This window comes from Triticum urartu, chromosome 4A (assembly GCF_056163025.1).
Source record: "Triticum urartu cultivar PI428250 chromosome 4A, HENAU_Tu73, whole genome shotgun sequence".
In the NCBI taxonomy this organism is placed as follows: domain Eukaryota; kingdom Viridiplantae; phylum Streptophyta; class Magnoliopsida; order Poales; family Poaceae; genus Triticum; species Triticum urartu.
Genome location: NC_141876.1, coordinates 560,110,285 through 560,125,974, shown reverse-complemented (window position 1 = coordinate 560,125,974; position 15,690 = coordinate 560,110,285). Strand labels below are relative to the sequence as shown.

At 51.2% G+C, this 15,690-nt stretch overlaps 1 protein-coding gene and 2 pseudogenes across 1 annotated transcript; 1 reads left to right on the top strand and 2 right to left on the bottom strand.

The window, feature by feature from the left end:
* Positions 1 to 356: 356 nt before the first annotated feature.
* On the bottom strand, positions 357 to 1,495 carry LOC147976618 (uncharacterized; annotated as a pseudogene).
* Positions 1,496 to 6,742: 5,247 nt separating this feature from the next.
* Positions 6,743 to 15,435, bottom strand: LOC125554872 (uncharacterized). Its single transcript, XM_087520921.1, has 3 exons — positions 14,376 to 15,435; positions 8,824 to 8,967; positions 6,743 to 6,819 (listed from the first exon to the last, which is right to left on the bottom strand). Exons 1-3 carry the CDS (start codon positions 15,433 to 15,435, stop codon positions 6,743 to 6,745), a joined length of 1,281 nt encoding a protein of 426 aa, XP_087377047.1.
* Positions 10,217 to 10,355, top strand: LOC147976617 (small nucleolar RNA Z247; annotated as a pseudogene).
* Positions 15,436 to 15,690: the final 255 nt, after the last annotated feature.

Sequence of the window (15,690 nt, the reverse complement as noted above, 5' to 3'; positions counted from 1 at the left end):
AAGACGATAGTGGTAGATCGGTAAGAGACATCATAGATCGCACTATATCTAATAAAGTACGGTTATGACGTTCGGACACACCATTACACTATGGTGTTCCAGGTGGCGTGAGCAGACCCACATACAGATCGCACTATATCTAACAAGTTATGCAGACCCACATACAGATATCTAACAAGTCATGCAGAAAAATAGAAGAAAAGAACTGTACATACTCATTGACGTTTAAGAATCACATACCACACTAGGGCTAGGAACTCTCATACTTGAATTATTCAACAATCTAAGATACAAGCAATAATAGTAGTCGAAGGTGTGCTTAGTGTTCATGACTTAATGTGCATGTTTGAAAACAGTTAGTCTATACCTCCAATGTAGAAGCTCATGTAGGGTATGGCCTTTCTGATGTCCCCTCCGTGCACCTTTTTGCCTTTGCCTGAACTGAGCTCCATTGTGTACAACCCAACCCTTGTCTTCAGGAAGATGACACCAACACCTTCTGCAAAACCAACCGCAGACACGTCCGACTTGTCCTCGAGGACAGGAAGAGGGAGCAACGGCCCGAGCTCGATGACCCTGCGTCGTGCCCATCCCGCAGCTCCTCTTGGACCAGCCTCCATTGTCCATAGGTAGAGTCTAGGCTTCACCACAGACGCAAACAGCAGCATGCCGTCCTCCACCCCCATGAGGTCAAGGTAGGGCTGCTGCTCCTGGTCCTCGACCTCAAGCGGCGCCACGATTACAGATAGTTCATTCTCACGCATGTTGTACACCACGACACTGTCATCCTCCACGCAGGGGACATAGACCTTATTTCCCACAACAGCACTGTGCCCTGTGTCATCAATGGCATTCCGTTGCTCCACTCACGAGTAACTGATGAGTAGACGGCGGCGTGGTTCATATAACAGCCCCCTTCCACGCCGCAGCCCACCAAGGCCACGAGGAAAGGGCCTCCATGGCAATCACGGTGGTCACACCCATCCTTGGCACAGAGCACTGCGGCATTGCAGGATATTTGCTCATTCTCGCGCAGGTCGTCCAGCAGCACATTCGACCACATGATGTCGTAGCACCTGGGGTCGGCGCGAATTTCCCAGTCCTCGCCGGTGACAAGGTCGGAGACAACGAAGTGCGCGTCGCTTCTAGGGGCGTAGAAGAGGGCGAGGCCGTGCCGGGAGTCGAGGGCGTGCCAGTGCTGGCGGTCGCGAGCGGCCAGCGGCGGGGAGGTCGCGGTGGGGAGGAAGTGGGAGACCCAGTGCTCCCAAGCTGGGCGGTCGTCGTAGAGGAAGCCCAGCATGGGAGGCGCGCCGCGGCGCAAGCGGTAGGCGGGGGCGAAGCTGGGGTCCGAGACCATGCCCCTCCAGCTACTGCAGCAGGCGGCGGCGCGGACGAGGCACGCGGGGTCGTCCGCCGGTAGGCGGAGGAAGATCTCCTCCATGACGTCGTATGGCAGCTCCGGCGTGAGGGAGCGGGGGGCGCGGCGGAGGCGGGGTCATCGCCATGGCCGGGATTGGGGATTTTGTCGAGGGATTTGGTTTTGGGGCGCATTCGGCGGTGAAGTGAAATCGAGCGAGGCACCGCCGCGCCGCGGGAAAAGGCACCCACGACGCGGTCCCCTAGCACAAGTCTAGGGTTTCTCTCTCCTCCGGCGGCTCTACCGCCGTGAGTTGATTTTGCTCAGGCGATCATCATCTCCTACCGGTCCCCGTCCGCCTCTGTGGTCGCTGGCCGGTATAGGGTTTCTGCGTCCGTTTTTTCACACAAAACGATCTGATGGAGAGAGGAGAAGGTAGCGGATCTACGGACCCAGTTGACGAGCTACTGGAGAAGTTGCATCTGCATGAAGAGGAGGATGAAGGATTTGTTTGGGAAGATGTGGCTGAACCACCGCCCCGCGCAAAGTGGTTGGCAATTGTGAAGGTACATACCATCAGAGGTTTTAGCCCTAGTGCTCTTTACGCAGATATGCGGTCTGCTTGGGATCTGGCCAAGGAGGTGATCTGGAGGCGGGTGGATGACAACCTGTTCACCGCGCAATTTGGATGCCTGGGTGATTGGAACAAGGCTATGGTCATGGGACCCTGGTTTTTCCGCAATCAGGCGGTGCTCATGGAGGAGTATGATGGATTCTGCAACCCTAGATCGGTAATTTTGAACAAGCTCACGGTCTGGGCGCAAGTGCATAAAGTTCCTGACAACTATCTGCACGAACAAATTGTAAGGGGTATGTGTAGGCCTATGGGGGAAGTGAAGGAAGTTCAAATCAAGCTGCCTGCTGGCTATGTGGGTAAATTCGTCAGAGTCAAAGTGAGTATGGAAGTTGACAAGAAACTGACTAGGTTTGTGTCTATGACCAAGGAAGGGAAGAGGGAGTGGTACCAGGTAAAATATGAAAAGTTGCCGATGTTCTGCGGAGCTTGTGGACTGCTGGGGCACTGGTATGAAGAATGTGGCAATGGAGAGCATGACGTGGAAAAGCTGGAGTGGGGCGATTTCATTCTGGCAGACGGGGGGCGGGGAAGAGGTAGAGGACGACAGGGGGGTAGTGGCGGTGGTCGTTTTGGCTCAACTGCAAACCTGTTCGGCAGGGGTGGTAGCAGGGATGATGGGGGCTTTGGTCGAGGAAGGGGGAGAGGTGCTAACATACCCACTGAAAGTTGGTGTTTTAATGCTGCGTTCCAAGGCACCCAGAACAAGGAACGTAATAGTGGGGATGCAACAACGGATGATCTGACGAGCCAAGACACTCGGGTAGCAGACGGTATATTACGCAAGAGATTGGCCGAAGATTCAGTTTCAAATGAAACGCTTGCCACTGAGTCAGAAACACTGGTGGGAGCAATAGTACCGGTGGGTAAGGGCACTTTGGTGGCAAGTATGGTTGATCAGTTCGATGCAAGTACTAGCTCTGAAGATTTGCAAAGCACGCCGCAGAAAAACGCAAACAGGAAGAAGCTGCGGGGAGTTGATGGTACTGCTGTGGTCGATATAGCAACGGAGACATATGATGATGATAGATCGGCGGCTCCCCTTGCGGGAGACCGCCGGGTACAATGAGTGTAATATGTTGGAACTGTCGCGGTTTGGGTAATCCCGCGACAGTTCATGAGGTCCGCGAGCTCGCGAACAAATTTACCCCGGCCGTGCTGTGTTTAGTCAAAACGCAAATCCAGAGCGCGCGCGCTGAAATTCTAGCTCTTTCTTTTGGTTATAATAAATCTTTTGCTGTTAGTAGCTCCGGTCGGAGCGGTGGTCTTGTAAATTTTTGGAATGAGGAAATAAAACTTAAGGTGTTGGGCTATTCAAAGTACCATATTGATGCAAGGATCTCTGATCTAGGACCGGTCCCTTGGAGGCTCACATGTATTTATGGTGAAGCGCAGGTTCCGGAGAGATATAGAACGTGGGACACATTACGTTCTTTGGCAGCAACAGCAGGAGATCCATGGATGGTGCTGGGCGATTTTAATGAAGTCTTATTTCATTCTGAGTATGAGGGAGTAGGCCAACGGAGCCAGGCACAACTTGATGGATTCAGAGATGCTCTCGATGTATGCAGTTTAACAGATTTGGGGCACATAGGCCCTCAATGGACTTTTGAGAGGAAGGTTGCTGGTGGAACTCATACAAAGGTTCGATTGGACAGGGTAGTAGCCGATCCAAACTGGTGTGCGTTATTTCCCGCGGCATCGGTTGTGCATGAGACTGCAGCCTGTTCTGATCATAGCCCTATTTTGTTGAAGTTTTCGGATGAGCTCATCAAGAGGGGGGTGCCAAACAGTTTAAATACGAGTTAATGTGGGAAACCCATCCAGAACTGAAGGCTTTTGTGAATGGAAAGTGGAAGAAGAACCATGAGAGTAGGACAGTTGATGAGTTAAAGGAAAAGCTACAACAACTGGCAGGGGATTTGTCTAGATGGGATCGCCAAACTTTTGGTAACATGAGGAGGGAGATCAAGAGAATGAAAAATGAACTGGAGATCTTGTGAGCTATTCCGGGTCGTGCCGGCCCATCCGTTCAAGAGCTTAAGATAACTGATAACTTAGTTGAATTATATCACCGCGAGGAGATATTATGGAAACAGAGATCTCGTGTTGACTGGTTAGTGGGAGGAGACAAGAACACCCGTTATTTCCATATTAGAGCAACCATGAGGAGAAGAAAAAATCTCATCAAATCTCTGACAAAGGGGAATGGGGATGTAGTGACAGAAATAAATGAGCTGGAGGCAATGGCGACACAATTCTATTCTGAATTATACACTTCTGAAGGGGCAACCAACATGCATGTAGTGCTGGACTCGGTCTTACCCAGAGTTACCGCTGAAATGAACGCAGTTTTGAATGCTAGCTATTCGGGGGAAGAGGTGAAATCAGCTCTGTTTCAGATGTTCCCAACCAAAGCGCCGGGTCCGGATGGCTATCCGGCCCACTTTTTTCAAAAACATTGGGACGTATGCGGTGATGAAGTGACAAAAGCAGTTTTACGTATTTTGCTAGGGAAAGAAAATGCAGAATGCATCAACCACACGTACCTTGTTCTCATACCGAAGGTCAAGTCTCCTACTTCCCTTGCTCAGTTTCGCCCCATTAGCTTATGCAATGTTCTATACAAAATAGCTTCAAAAGTTGTTGCTAACCGGCTCAAGGAGATACTTCCAGATATTATTTCACCCAAGCAGTCAGCCTTTGTACCAGGTCGCTTAATCACAGATAACATCATCATGGCCTACGAGTGCCTTCATTTTATGAAGAGAAACAAAGCTTTGAAGCATAGGAGTTGTGCTTTGAAGTTGGATATGATGAAAGCCTATGACAGAGTGGAGTGGGATTACTTGGAAGCTATAATGCTCAAGTTGGGCTTCTCGCAGATATGGGTAGACAGAGTAATGAGCATGGTGAAGTCAGTTTCCTTTTCTGTCCTTTTAATGGGAATAAACTCGAGGATTTTAAACCTACCAGAGGTATTCGGCAGGGAGACCCAATATCACCCTACCTTTTCTTGTTAGCAGCGGAGGGCCTCTCAGGCCTCCTCAAATCCAGAGATCAGTCGTCGCAAGTTGGTGGAATTCAGGTGGCCCCCTCGGCGCCTCCGGTTAACCACCTACTATTTGCTGATGATAGCCTGCTATTTTTCAAGGCAAATGGTGCAGGGGCGACAGAGGTGTCAAACCTACTGAACTCTTATTGTCAAGCTTCAGGTCAGAGGATCAATAGCAGCAAGTCCTCCGTTTTCTTCAGCAAAGGATGTCCAGAGTCGACCAGGCAAGAGGTCAAAGGTATACTCAATGTGCAAACTGAAACACTTAATGAAAAGTATCTGGGCATGCCGTCTGATATTGGAACAAGTAAAACTGGGGCTTTCAAGTATTTAAAAGATAGGCTATGGAATAAGGTGAAGGGATGGATTGAAAAAGCAATCTCTGCCGCAGGAAAAGAAATTTTGATAAAGTCTGTGGCGCAAGCAGTTCCGGTTTTTTCTATGTCCTGTTTTAAATTACCGAGGGGGTTGTGTGAACACTTAAATAAACTCATCCGACAATTCTTTTGGGGGAGAAAAGAGGGGAAGACAAAGCCTCACTGGGTCTCTTGGCAAACGATGACACAACCAAAAAAGAATGGAGGACTTGGTTTTAGAGATCTTGAGCTCTTCAACCTTGCGTTATTAGCACGTCAGGCTTGGAGGTTGTTGACTATGCCTGACTCTCTATGTGCCAAGTTACTCAAGGCAATTTACTTTCCGGAGGTAAGCATTATGGATGCAGAAGTGGGCTCTCACCCTTCACAGGTTTGGCGGTCGTTGATTGAGGGAAGGGACGTGCTAGCTCATGGCCTGATCCGAAGAATTGGAGACGGGAGTTCCACAGAGGTTTGGACGCATAACTGGATTCCCAGGGATACTTCTATGAAACCTATAGCCTGCTTGAGGCTGAACCCACCAATCCTAGTGTCGGAGTTGATTGATGCTGCAAATGTAGCGTGGCGATCTGATCTTCTACAATAGTATTTCCTACCAATCGATATTCAGTCCATCACTAATATACCACTATGCACCATGCCTATGGCAGATTTTTGGGCTTGGCAGTTTGAGAAGAAGGGCTCCTTTTCGATAAGATTTGCTTACAGACTGCTAGCAGAAACAAAGAAGAGCGGAGAGGATTTGCTTCAAGGCCAGGCGTCAGTATCAAACATGTCACAGGAGAAGGGATGGACTACACTCTGGAGTACTAAGATCCCTTCAAAAATTAAAACATTCTTATGGAGGCTTGCTAAGCAATCTTTGCCTACAGAGGATGTCCGAAAACAGAGGCACATGAGTATCATAGACAAGTGCCAATTGTGTGGTACTGTTGACTCTTGGAAACACTCTTTAATGGAGTGCTCGATGGCGCAGTGTGTATGGGCACTGGCTGATGAAGAGATAGTGGAAGTGATGGCTGATGCTACAGAACCTAGTGCCAAACATTGGTTATTTCATGTCCAGGGGTCTTTATCACATGCTGAATTCGTGGAGGTGGCGGTCACCTTGTGGGCGATATGGACAGCCAGGCGCAAGGCAATTCACGAGGAAGTCTATCAGAGTCCATTGCCAGTTGCTCAGCTCATCCCCGCCGAATATTTCATTTAGGCGGGATTTGGTTGGCGCCCGACTTATGTCATGGCATAATCTGTTATCCCGTCTGGATCTGATTAACCTGACGCAAGGGCGTGATGTGTTTCGCTGGAACCTTACTACATCAGGGTCTTTCACGGTAGACTCTATGTATCGTGCGCTCACGCATTCTGAGGTACCGGAGAGCAATAACAAGAAAATCTGGAAGGCAAAGATTCCACTAAAAGTTAAAATATTCATGTGGTATCTTCGTAGAGGTGTTGTGCTAACCAAAGACAACCTTGCACGAGGCAACTGGCCAGGAAGTAAGAAGTGTTGTTTTTGTACTCTTGACGAGACAATCAAACACCTTTTTTTTCAATGCAAGTTTGCGCGTTCTACGTGGTCATTCATCCAAATAGCGTCAAATTTGTATCCGCCCACAAGTGTTGCCAATATTTTTGGTCATTGGTTGGATGGTATTTCAAATAGATTCAAAACGCTAATAAGGGTGGGAGCGTACGCCTTACTATGGTCGCTTTGGCTATGTAGAAACGATTTGGTTTTTAATGACAAAAATGCTTCTCCTCTGCAGGTTATTTTCCGTTGTACACACTCGCTTCGTATGTGGTCTATGCTACAACGTGCGGAGTACCTACCGCTATTCAAGGCGGTGTGTACGCGATTGGAGCAGGTGGCTATGGAGGTTTTTACCCAACATGGGTGGCAGCATAATCTCCGGATTGGTCCACCAACCGTTTCGACATAGGCATAGTGTCGGTCTATAGGACTCTACTGTTGCCGAATTGTCGGGTTTTTTTTCTTGTCAGCTTTTTTTTGTTTGGCTGTGTGCATCCTAGTTATGCAGAGGCCGGGTGGTACTCTAAGTGCTTTGTATCGCTTGATGCTACATTTTGAGATAATAAAAACGCCCTTTATCGAAAAAATGTGGTACCAAGCTGTTACCCTAGCCCCAAGTGTGGTGGTTTTGGGTAAATAACTCCAAAATTGAAGATGAGGGGGAGCTCCTTCCGCTGCTCCATTGACGAGGAAGTGGTGGATTGCAGGCGGGCGAAAGGGAACTAGGGGGCACTGGAGAGTGGAAAGGATAAGCTAGAGAGGGGAGGGCGCTGGTCTTCTATAGACCGCCATGGGCACCATTAAGGGGGCAGATGGGGAGGTGGGTGGCCATCAAGGGACGCGCTTCCCGATGAGGAACACGTGGCCGTGCTGCTCACACACCTCTCGGACTCAGAAGCAAGCCAAGAGATGACGCTGCATGGCGACCATCCGACGGGCCGCCACAGGAATCCAAGAGAGCAGCTGCGCCATTAATATGACAGGTGGTCAGCGGTCGGTCCCTCCCTCGCCGTAGATTATCTGTGAGCGGTGGTGCATGTACTGGCCGTAGGGAGCTTCAAAACCTGGCCGGGGTGCAAGGAGGAGGAAGATGAAACTCCTTCCCCCGCTGGTAGTTGGGTTTGGAGCGAGCTTCAAACAAGGCCACCATGGCATCCAAATATGGAGGCTGGGAGGCCATTTTATGGAGGGAGCTCCCAAAAATATGTCGATTGAGTTGTGGATGGCTACTCTATTAGAGCTGTTTTTTTTTGTGGTTTTGTGCTCCATATGGCAGTTATTATGCAGTTCGGTGGACATAATGACTGTGCTAGAGTTGCCCTTAGGACCCGACGAGCAAATCTTTGACTAAGGTTAACCGGCTTGTAAAGCCAAAACATCGCAACATATATACTAGTGCAGCCAACGAATCATAAATCACCAACTATACATTCACCGTGAAATTAACTTGTCAGTTGCTAGTTAATCTGCCAATTCCTCACAGCTACTGAATTTGTTCTCTGGCTTGTATCAACAGTTCAACACAAAGACAACATGGAATGAAAAATCACAAGCTACTGTTGCCTACAATCACCCAGGTCTGCAACACGCCTCAACACCTGAATAGTATAACAGCACAAAGGATGGGTTCCTACATCTCTACAGATCACCCAAAAACCGGAAGAAAAAAACCCGAGCAGACCTACATACAGATATCCATCTAGTTATGCAGAAAACTTGAAAGAAAAGATTGTGCATAGGCATCAACATTTAGGAATCACATACAACATTGGGAGCTCTTAGACTTAAATTATTCAACAATCTAAGCTACAAGCAAAAACACTGTAATCTAAGTAAGTGGTGTGTTCAGTGTTTGCTAGTCTGTACCTCCAATGTAGAAGCTCATGTAGGGCATGGACTTTTTGATGTGTCCCTCTACATTTACGTGGTTGCATCGTCTTGAACTGAGCTCAATTGTGTACAACCCAGATTGTGTGCTCACGAAGATGACACCGACACCTTCCGCAAAACCTGTTAGATTGTATATCTATACGTGGACCCGTTGTACACATTTGTAATTGTATTGTATCCTTTGGTACTCCTATATAATGAGATAGCCACACCCCGTTTAGGGTGTCGAGCAGTTTCCCAAACTCTATGTGTTACATGGTATCAGTTTAGGGTTTTGATGTCTTTTGCTGTCCCTCACGCCGCCGCCGCCTCGGCCCCTGCCACCGCCGACTCCTCGGCCTCTGCCATCGCTGACGCCGCGTCGGCCCCAACGCTCGCTTCCTCGTCGCCTTTCATGGCCTCCCGCCCGCTGGCTACGCCCTGGCGGCAGCCGCCCGCAGCCTCCCCGATCGGGTCAAGCGGGACGGGCGACCTGCCCCCGCCGATCCCATCTGGCGGGTTCTCCTCAGCCGTTGCCGCTGGGCCGCCGGGGTTCCGTGGCCCTGCACCTCCGTATGGTGCCCCTACCTCACCACTCGACGCCGCGCCTCCGTCGTCGCTGCTCTATGGAGCCCCTTGGTTCGGCGCCCCTGCCTCAACCCTCGGCGCCGCGCCTCCATCCTCGTCTGCCTGGCCGCTGCCCTATGGCGCGTCGCCGGCGTCTGGCTGCACTGGGGCGTCACATCCCCAGCCCTACGGTGTGCAGCCGCCTGCGCTGCTTCACAGGGCTGCGCCATCTGTGCCCCCCGGAGCTCCGGCTGGCTCGGGTGTTGGCTCCGCCCCTGTAGGCGCCTACTCCGCGTCTCCGTATGCTAGTGCGCAACTGGCGCTCGCCCCCAACCCGGAGACGGACCCGATGATGGGCTGCTACGCGCCACCGGCATAGCCTCATGCGGATCACATGACCGCACCGACGCTGTTTTACTTCTCACACCTCCTTCCGGTGAAGCTCACGCCGGATAATTATTTGTCCTGGCGGGCTCAGGTGCTACCCCTTCTTCGCAGCCGCTACCTGGAGGGGTACGTCGACGGCTCCATCCCGTGCCCGCCGCTGTATCATCTGGCGCACCATGTGTGGGTGGCTCAGGATCAGGCGATTCTCTCCGCTATCCAGTCACCGCTCACTCCGAGCGTGTCGTCGCTGGTCATCTTCGCCGCGACATCCCGAGATGCTTGGTCGGCACTTCACAGCAGCTTCGCCTCATAGTCTACGGCGCGTGCTCATGCCATACGCACTGAGTTGGGGGAGACTAAACTTGATGGTCTCTCTATCACCGAGTACTTTAACAAGATGTCGGGTCTCGCGGACACATTGGCCTCAATTGGTCAGCCTCTTGGAGATGAGGAGTTTAGCACCCACATGCTCAATGGTCTTGATGATGATTATGACAATCTCGTCAAGAATATTCATGGTCGTGAGGCGCCACTTCCGCCACGAGAGCTATATGCACGTCTTCTTGGTCGTGAGCAGCGCATCAAAGCGCATCGTGCCTCCCCGAGCTTCATCTCTGCCAACGCCGCGACCCACGGTAAGCCGCAGAAGTCGTCACCATCGCCTGGCGGGAAACCGGCAGCCTCATCCTCGCAGGCCCGCGCTGCCCCGCCCTCCATCACTGGCGGCACCCGTCCGGTGGCTTGCTGCCCCTGCTGTGGTGCTCAGCAGGCCTGCCAGCTGTGTGGCCTTGAGCGTCACATCGCCTCCCGGTGCCATCGACGCTACAAGCAAGATTTCCTCGGCCTGGGTAACAATGGCAAGGGGAATGAAAAATAGGCTGCCGCGGTGACGAGTCATGATCATGGGCGCACCCCTTCCTACTCCATCGATCCTACGTGGTATATGGACACGGGAGCCACGAACCACCTCACCAACGAGATGGCCAAGCTTTCCCCCAAGGAACCATATCGTGGTCATGATCAGGTGCACACAACCAATGGAGCAGGTATGCACATCTCCCATGTTGGTCAGGCCTCACTCCTCACACATAACTTTCGCAAACTGCACTTTTCTAATGTTCTTCGTGTTCCCACTGCTACACGTAGTTTGTTGTCTATTCCTCAACTTAATCATGATAATAATGTCCTTGCTGAGTTTCACCCTTTTCGTTTCTTTATCAAGGATCGGGACACGAGGGCCGTTCTGCTTAGTGGTCGTCTTCGCCATGGCTTATATGCACTTAACGCGCCACCTACATCTCCTATGCACTCTTCTCCTCCTCAGGCGTTCAACGGTGTTCGTGTGTCGTCTACACATTGGCATGCACGCCTGGGTCACCCTGCTGCTCCTATAGTTCGTCATGTGCTACATCGTCATGAACTACCAGTTGTGTCCAATAAAACTGCTGAAACAATTTGTGATGCCTGTCAGCAGGGCAAGAGTCACCAACTTCCGTTTTCAGAGTCTAGTCGTGTTGTGAACCATCCTCTTGAGCTTGTGTTTTTTGATGTATGGGGTCATGCCCAAACATCCGTTAGTGGCCGTAATTATTATGTCAGTTTCATTGATTCTTATAGCCGGTTTACTTGGCTTTATCTTATTAAGAGAAAATCTGATGTGTTCGATGTTTTCATTCAGTTTCAAGCACATGTTGAGCGTCTCCTTAAGCAAAAAATTATTCATGTCCAATCCGGCTGGGGGGTGAATATCACAACCTCAACACTTTTTTCAACAGGCTTGGGATCTCGCACCGTGTGTCTTGTCCTCATACACATCAGCAGAATGGCACCGCCAAACGTAAGCATCGTCATCTTGTAGAAACTGGTCTTACTTTGCTAGCTCATGCCTCCGTTCTGTTTCGGTTTTGGAGTGATGCCTTCTCCACCGCTTGTTTCTTGATAAACAGGCTACCCTCACGACTTCTGAATATGAAAACTCCTCTTGAACTCTTGCTCAACGAAATTCCAGATTACACTTTTCTCAAAGTGTTTGGGTGTGCATGTTGGCCCCATTTGCGTCCATACAACAAGCATAAGTTAGAGTTTCGGTCTAAAAAGTGTGTGTTTCTTGGGTATAGTTCCCTTCACAAAGGATACAAATGCCTACACGTTCCCACCAATCGCGTCTACATTTCTCGTGACGTCATTTTTGATGAGAATGTTTTCCCTTTTCATGCACTTCCGAATAACTCTGAAACTCCTATGCCACCTGTCCACTCTTCCGTACCTGCGCCTGATCAATTTGTGGATGTTGCAAATGCACCTGTGTTGCTTCCTAATCATGCTGCAGGTATTGGACGTGGTGCTCGTCTTGAGCTACTTGATGAACAGGTGCCGGATGATGATGATCCGGAGCGGGATGTGGATATGCATGTCCCATGCAGATCGGGTGCAGCCGCCCCGTGGGTGCCGCCCTCGCCCTCACCCGACCCGCGGGCGCCGCCCTCACCCGCCTCGCCAGAACCGCCCTCGCCCGCCTCGCGGGCATCGCTCACGCCTGGCCTGGCTGGGTCGTCTGCAGCGACACCTGGCCCAGCCGCTGGGCCTTCTGCGCCGGCTGGGCTGGCCTCACCCAGTCCAACGCTGGATCTGGCTCAGCCGGCCACGCCTGGCCTGACGCCACTGCTCTCTCTGGAGCCAGGCGGCCCTGACGCTGGCTCGGGCACTGGCTCGCCGGCTGAGGCCTCGCCTCTGCAGTCGCCTCTGCTGAGCCCGGCCACATCGCCACAATCGGTTGCCGCTGTTCTTCGTCCTCGCACGCGCAGCCAGACGGGGGTTTTTCAGCCTAAGAAACGCACTGACAGGACTGTTGTGTGGCTTGCCGCTTGCATGGCTCATATTGCTGCAGATCCCACTGCTGAGCCTTGCCATTTTCAAGCTGCACTGGGTATACCTCATTGGCGTGCTGCGATGGAACAGGAGTTTCAGGCTTTGCTTCAGAATGACACTTGGCATCTTGTTCCCCCGACATCTGGTGTTAATATCATTGATTCCAAGTGGGTTTTTAAAGTCAAGAGACATGATGATGGTTCTATTGAGCGCTACAAAGCATGGCTTGTGGCTAAGGGTTTCAAACAGAGGTATGGTCTTGACTATGAAGACACATTCAGTCCAGTTATCAAGCCTACTACCATTCATTTGCTGCTGTCTCTGGCTGTTACCCGTGGATGGTTTCTTCGTCAGCTTGATGTGCAGAATGCTTTTCTGCACGGCGTTCTGGAGGAAGAAGTTTATATGCGTCAGCCACCGGGGTTTGTGGATCTTGCACGTCCTCATCATCTTTGTCGTCTTGTTAAGGCGCTATATGGACTTAAACAGGCTCCCCGTGCGTGGCATGCACGTCTCGGCTCTGTTCTTCGAGCTCTTGGTTTTCTTCCCTCCACTGCTGACACGTCCTTGTTCCTTCTTCAGCGTCCTGAGGTTACGATGTATCTCCTGGTTTATGTTGATGATATCATCCTCATCAGTTCCACTACTGCTGCTGCGGATCGTCTTGTGGCTGCCTTGAGTGGGGATTTTGCTGTCAAGGACTTAGGTGCTCTACATTTTTTCCTTGGTTTGGAGGTCTCACGATCTTCTGCTGGGTTGAATCTTACTTAGAAGAAGTATTCTCTGGATCTATTGCGTCGTGCCGGTATGCTGAAGTGTAAACATGCGATCACTCCGATGTCTGCTACTGATCGGTTGTCTGCCCTGGATGGAGATCTTCTTTCACCTGATGATGCTACTGAGTATCATAGTCTTGTTGGTGGTCTGCAGTATCTTACTATCACCAGGACAGATGTCTCTTATGCAGTCAACCGTGTCTGTCAGTATCTTCATGCGCCCAGGACGTCTCATTGGTCAGCTGTGAAACGCATTCTGCGTTATGTCTGTTTCACTGCCTCTTATGGTTTACTTCTCCAGCCTGCACCGTCTTATGAGATCTCAGCCTTCTCAGATGCAGATTGGGCCGGGTGTCCTGATGACAGGCGATCCACGGGGGGATATGCAGTGTTTCTTGGTCCTAATTTGATCGCCTGGAATGCTCGTAAGCAGGCTACGGTTTCTCGCAGCAGCACTGAAGCTGAGTACAAAGCAGTTGCTGATGCGACTGCTGAGATCATATGGGTTCAGTCCTTGTTGAGAGAATTGAGAGTCCCTCCTGCTCGTTCTTCGGTGCTTTGGTGTGACAACATTGGTGCTACCTATCTCTCATCTAATCCAGTGTTTCATGCTCGGACGAAACACATTGAGGTAGACTATCACTTTGTTCGAGAACGTGTTGCACAGAAGCTCCTCGGTATCAAGTTCATCTCATCAAAAGATCAACTTGCTGACATCTTCACGAAGCCTCTTCCACAACCACAGTTTGTAGGCTGTAGGCACAATCTTAATTTACTTTGTACTTCGGGGCATAGTTAAGATTGAGGGCGGGTGTTAGATTGTATATCTATACGTGGACCCGTTGTACACATCTGTAATTGTATTGTACCCTTTGGTACTCCTATATAATGAGATAGCCACACCCCGTTTAGGGTGTCAAGCAGTTTCCCAAACTCTATGTGTTACAAAACCAACCGCTGACACGGTCCAATTGTCCAGGAGGACAGAACGAGGGAGCAATGGTTCAAGCTCGATGAACCTGCGCCGCGCCCATCCTGTAGCTCCGTTGGGACCGGCCTCCATTGACCATAGATATAGTCTAGGCTTCATCACAGACGCAAACAGCAGCATGCCGTCCTCCAACCCCATGAGGTCGACGTAACGCTGGCTCTCGTCCTGGTCCTCATATGGCACACTGATCACTGATAGTTCTTGCTCACCAATGTTGTACTCCAAGACACAGGTACTCTCCACACAGGGGACATAGACCTTGTTTCCCACAACAGCACTGTGCGCCCTCTCATAGATTAAATCTGATTCATGAAGATGAACAGAGATCACGTCGCTCCACTCACGAGTCTTTGAAGAGTATACGGTAGCGAGGGCCGTTGACCCTTCTGCATCGTCGGAGCCCACCAAGGCGACGAGGAAAGGACCGCCGTGACAGTCGAGGTGGTCACATTGGTCCTTGTCACAGAGCACTGCCGCATTACAATGTATGCCCTCGGACGCATCGTCGGGGCCGTCGTCCTCCCACCGCATGATGCCGTGGCACTTGGGGTCAACGTGAATCTCCCAGTCCTCGTGGGTGAGGAGTTCGGAGACAACGAAGTGTTCACCCATTTCAGGGGAGTAGAGGAGGACGAGGCCGTGCCGGGAGTCGAGGACTTGGTACTCCTCGAGGTCCTCGAACTCCGGCGGGCTAAAGGCCGTGGTGGAGACGAAGTGGGAGACCCAATAGGGTCGTTTGTACACAGGGCTTTCGTTGTGGAGGAAGCCCAGCATGGGCGGCGCCCCCCGGAACGCGCGGTAGTCGCGGGCGAAGGCGGCGTCGAAGAGGATGCGGAACCAGCTCCTGCAGACGGCGGCGGCGCGGACGAGGCTCCCGGGCTCGTCCGCCGGTAGGCGCATGAAGATCTCGCGCATGGCGTTGTCCACCGGCGACGGCGTCCGGTGGCGGCGGCGGCGCGGCGGAGGCAGGCTCGGCGCCATGAGGATTGGGGATTTTGTCGAGGGATTTGGGGGGCGCATTCGGCAGCGGAACTTGATTGGGGCGCCGCCGCGTCTAGTCCTTTTGTTTTGTTTTTTGAGCTGCCGCGTCTAGGTCTTATTGAGAGAGAGTGAGAGAGGGAGTACGATGGGCTCGTGTGGCCACGGGAATGGGCTGACTCCTCTCGGTCCAATTCGCAAAGATGCAACCAACCGAGGTCTTCTCAAGAAAAGAAAAGAAAATGCAATAGCCAAGGCAAAACTATAACAGATAATCCAGATACAGAATGACTAATT

What these genes read in the sequence shown, in the direction of transcription:
- LOC125554872 (XM_087520921.1), bottom strand. Translation starts at nt 15,435, where the DNA reads ATGCGCCCCCCAAATCCCTCGACAAAATCCCCAATCCTCATGGCGCCG. An exon ending in TTGGACCGTGTCAGCGGTTG is followed by an intron (nt 8,968 to 14,375) that starts GTTTTGTAACAC and finishes ACAATCTAACAG; the next exon opens with GTTTTGCGGAAGGTGTCGGT. An exon ending in CATGAGCTTCTACATTGGAG is followed by an intron (nt 6,820 to 8,823) that starts GTACAGACTAGC and finishes TTTGCCTTCCAG; the next exon opens with ATTTTCTTGTTATTGCTCTC.